The 4,497-nt window shown below is 51.4% G+C and overlaps 2 protein-coding genes across 2 annotated transcripts; one reads left to right on the top strand and one right to left on the bottom strand.

Annotated features, from left to right (window-relative positions):
• Positions 1-529: 529 nt before the first annotated feature.
• On the top strand, positions 530-997 carry CORC01_05746 (uncharacterized protein; the record flags this gene model as incomplete). The annotated part of the gene is made up of 1 exon (XM_022617388.1): positions 530-997. One exon carries the CDS (start codon positions 530-532, stop codon positions 995-997), a length of 468 nt encoding a protein of 155 aa, XP_022476205.1.
• Positions 998-2,692: 1,695 nt separating this feature from the next.
• CORC01_05745 (uncharacterized protein) lies at positions 2,693-3,088 on the bottom strand (the record flags this gene model as incomplete). The annotated part of the gene is made up of 2 exons (XM_022617387.1): positions 2,693-2,977; positions 3,056-3,088. 2 exons carry the CDS (start codon positions 3,086-3,088, stop codon positions 2,693-2,695), a joined length of 318 nt encoding a protein of 105 aa, XP_022476204.1.
• Positions 3,089-4,497: the final 1,409 nt, after the last annotated feature.

The following is a 4,497-nucleotide window of genomic DNA, read 5'->3' as shown; positions in this document are numbered from 1 at the left end:
ACTACAAATTCTTTTAGGCACTTTGTTAAATAACCGAGAAGGAATTATTATTTGAAGCCGGGTATCAAATTATTTCTGCCTGCTACAAAAAAAACAAAGAAAGCAAGTCTTTACAGCTTCGTCATTTCACATCGTCTTCCGGAAAGTGCGCCAATCTGCTCGAGTCTAGATCGATTCAGGCCCTTTCCTTCCTTTCTCAAGTTTGATATCTGCTGGATGCACCTGCCTCGATGAGCGGCAGTTCTTCCTTCCTCTTCTAGCCATTCTCGCAAAGCCCGCCTCTTCATCTTTTCCTTCTTTTGCCTCTAAAAAGTCACCAATCTCCCACGAAGGCTTCCAGTTCAAGTTTTCTTCAACCCAATATCAACCACGTCGCATTTACTTCACGCCAAACGCCTACCAATTCTACTCACCTTACTGGCGAGTACAGCCAGTGCATCTCTTATCCCCGTCAGTCTGTCGCCATAAACTTTCCTCTTCCCTTGCTCCCTTGGCTAACAAATGTCTTAGGTTGACAACAACAATAACAATGCCTCGCAAGAAGAAGACTCCCAACGCCGGCGCCGGTGCTGCCGCTGGTGCTGCCGCTGGTGCTGCCGCTGGTGCTGCCGCTGGTGCTGCCGCCGCCCGCGAATACACCGACTCTGAGCACAAGCTCATGGTCGCCATCATGGAGCTCATGCCGCGCCCTTCCCTCGACTACAACGCCCTCGCCGCCAAGCTCGGCTCCGCCAGCGTCAACGCCGCCCGCATGCGCGTCACTGCTGCCGTCAACAAGCATCCCACCTGGTTCACCGGCCCCGACGACGCCACCAGCAACGACGGCGATGGTACCCCGGTCGAGAAGCCCCCCATCAACCGCACCCCGAAGAAGAAGGTGCCGTCCGGCGAGGATGACGATGAGAATGCCGAGGAGCAGGCCACGCCCCCCAAGAAGAAGGCTCGTACCGACAAGGTCAAGCAGGAGCTGGAGGATGGCATTGAGGTCCAGAATTGAGGCAAGAAGGTACCGAGGGTTTCAGGCTTTGCAACAAAAAAAAGGGGTTGTGGGCAGGCCACATTGAACTTTGGGCAGGTTGTCATCATGCCATTGTGGAAGCGGGTGGTCTTGGACTTCTGCAGACATCCCAGCCGCGTTTAGATGGATACGATGAGTTTGACTGAAGACCTTGGGGATCTTTACACATCGACAGAATTCACAACATTGAATCATTTGCCGAGTCTTGCTTAGTACTGGTTTGAGAAGTCATGCCCTGCATGTGACCCCTCCTTGAATTCTCAGGCGACTCCATGAGATCAAGGCCTCTAAGATGACGGGTCCAGGGAAAGAGCCCGAGAGTCTCTTCACCAATGATGCCGTCCAATACTTGTCTTTCAGCTATATGGCAACAGTAGCCGTGGAATCGCGTGTTGCTGCAAGTGATATACTTCCAAGGTTGGCATCGCTCGTGTTGTCTTGGTTGACTTATATGCTTGAAAATGTGCCGCTCATGTTTTTAATACTTCCGCAAATTGTGACGGGAATCACCACGCCTTCTATATCTGTCAACGAGGTTAACCCTGTGGCTGGATTGCAGAGTCCAGATAACCTGAGGTGTTCACGGAGGGTCAGATCGAGACTTCTCCAGTGTGGAAATGCCATCGCTTCCCACTTAATCCTCCATCGGCTAATTTGCCGACTTTTACCAGGACAATTTGCGGGTGAATAACGCAAAATTCTAAAGTTCATGGGCAAGCATGTTGACTGCAAGAATGCTTGGACATATACATCCCACCGTTCATCCATGATCTAACTAGCCCTCGTTAGGTGCAATCCTTTTGATCTCTTTTCCTTTAGTTTGCGCATCGCGAGTTTCTTCGTATTCGGTTCAACTGCTGACCTGGTGCTACTTCTTGCCTACCCATGGCTCCTTCTTGCTTCGTAAGAGCCACCAAGTTGAAAAAGACGTTACGCTCGTCGTGTCTCGGCCGTCCAAGAATTTCACGCCGCCGAACTCTGCCGGGAGTATCCTCTCCGTACCCTCCTCGCGCCCCCGCCCTTCTCTTACGACTCTCGAGCCGAATGTATTCAGGAACCTACCTAGTGCAGCCGGTGGGTATCTCGCCCTGATCGATGATCGGAATCCTTCTGGTCTTGGATTTCCCTAACCTTTGTCGGTCGTTCTCCTACCCCTAGTCTGCCCGCCGCAGTTTTTCGTCGCTGTACGCCTCTTGCCTCGTCTCGGCGGCTCACCACCAGGAAAAAGGCCGTCAGCCAGCCAGACAGGTGGACGACGCCTCCGCCCGACATGCCGGCATCGCCCGAGTGGCAGGCACGCTTTCAAAAGTCGCGCACATCTTCGTCGTCCGGCAGATCAAAGCCCGCGATCATCCAGTTAATTACAACGGCGAGAAAGCGCGACTATTCGCATATGGAGGATCCATCGTCATCCAACAGTTCGACGTTGAATTCCGCCAACCTGGTGATACGTCTCGCTAGGTCGGCCCAGTTGCCATGCTTGCCTAGTAGCGTGATAGATGAAAGCCGCACATGATGCTTACGTTGTAGATGAAGTACTGCTTTATAGTACCGAGAAACATCGCGGCGGCAGTCGAGCGGTCGCGCGGCAAAGTCGTGCTAAAGGTCGAAAGCAGCCAGTCCGCCAAGTGGCATTAACCAACCGCCTGCGGACAAAGTCAACGAATTACTCCGTTAAAATGCCACGTCAATGTTGTCGATGTTCGACCTGCCTTTGACGAAGATGACGAGATCGTACTGGCCGTTATGGCCGACAAGAGGTCGCGCAATGCTGACGCGTGAACAACCCCCGCTGGGAAAGAAGCTGAACTGGGCGAGCACGGTCAGCCAGATATTTTCGGGTCGCAGGTCGAGGTGTAGGTGTTGCTGCTCGGCGCGGAGGATCATGTACACGAAGCCGTTTTGGCAGGTCACGATGGTGTGTTTGTTGGTGTCGGAGATGGATATTTGGACTAAATCCTGACATTGATCGTCGAGAGATGGGCCTTTGTGGGAGTCTCAGCGTGTTGATGGTGTATATGTGCATCTGCCGCCCACAACTTCGTCGTGCGTTTGGATAACGGTCGGCATTGGGAACGGGGATAAGTGTGCCATGCGCCGAGGCCAAAGGTAGAGGGCAGAATGGGTCTGAGAAACGTTAAAAGACAGATTTCACTGGGGATTATAGGATTTCGAACGGCCAAATACCGTACCTACCTTTCTAAATAGGTTTAAACAACACATTAGGTGCGACGTTGCCTTGGTTGTCGACTCATCACAGCCAAGATGATGGCCGGAGATGAAGAAGTTTGCAAAAGTCTGAGTCATTGCTTCCACGTGCGCGCGTTACATACGTTAAGATTGTCTGTTAGCCCAAGGTTGATGTCCACGCGACGGACTGCTCTTGATACTAACATGGAAGATGATTGAAAACTATGAAGCATGCTCAGAGTTAGTAACACCATTCAAGTATTTGGATTTGGGATAGATTGGGTCCAATCGTTTCGAATTAGCCTCAGCAGTAATGAGTATATGGAGTAAGTAGCAAACAGCTTGTACTACTTAAAAGCAAGAAGACGAGAGCATGGAGGTCATGTACTTGATATGAATGCTGACCGCCAAATGGGTCTATGTTGATACTACTATAGGAAGGTGTCTTAGGACATGTAAGGCGTAGATAGCTGCCCGCAATGAACGACGTCGTTTTTGCGACAGAATGTTCCGGGACACTTGGCCTGTTGCTAAAAGCCTATCGACCAGCTACCATCATAAGTAGCGCGGAGAACTATTTAACTATTTAGAGAAGCGAACTTGAGTATGTCAGCTTATTTGACTGAGATCTCTTTGTTCTAGCGTTGAGAAGCTGGCACTGGCTGGCAGGGCCTAGGTAAAATTTAGAGTAGCCGACAGGCGGGGCCCAATGTCTGAATGAATTCTAATTCGACCGCAGATTCAGCAAATCTGTCTATGATGAGCCTACGTATACCTACATGCACTCAAACGTTCCACGCAGGGCGCCCTTCTGCACAGCACTGCCGCCAGATCAAGCCAATAGCGAATTGCTGATGAGACGTCATGGACCAAAGTCTGGCACCTTTTGTCATCCAATTTTCTGGTCGAATGGGCTGGGCATTGGTGGGTAGGCATGCTCAGAATATTATATCTGATTGAGACCGGAAGAGAGATAGCCATCATGAAGGATCAAATGTAACAGGTTGGGGGCTAGAACAAATGAGAGGAAGGCGGTCGTCGTGTCGGTCGTCGACATAAGCCTTGTAGGGCTGACCTCCCCTCGGGGAAGGGGGGTGGGGAGATGGTCAGCGGCTTACGCACATGATCCGTGTGCGTGTTCGTGCAGCAAGATCCTGTCGACAACTCAGGGTACATGCAGACTACCGTTGTTACACAGCCCGTGACCAATGCGTGTTCGAGTGTCACGCTTCGCCACTGGGGCCTCTGAGGTGAGCGAAAAAGTTGACGTTTCTCTTGCCGCTTCAGAT

This window comes from Colletotrichum orchidophilum, assembly GCF_001831195.1.
Source record: "Colletotrichum orchidophilum strain IMI 309357 chromosome Unknown Scaffold_40.1, whole genome shotgun sequence".
NCBI lineage: Eukaryota > Fungi > Ascomycota > Sordariomycetes > Glomerellales > Glomerellaceae > Colletotrichum > Colletotrichum orchidophilum.
Note: the sequence above shows the minus strand (reverse complement) of the source record. Positions and strands in the feature narration are given on the sequence as shown.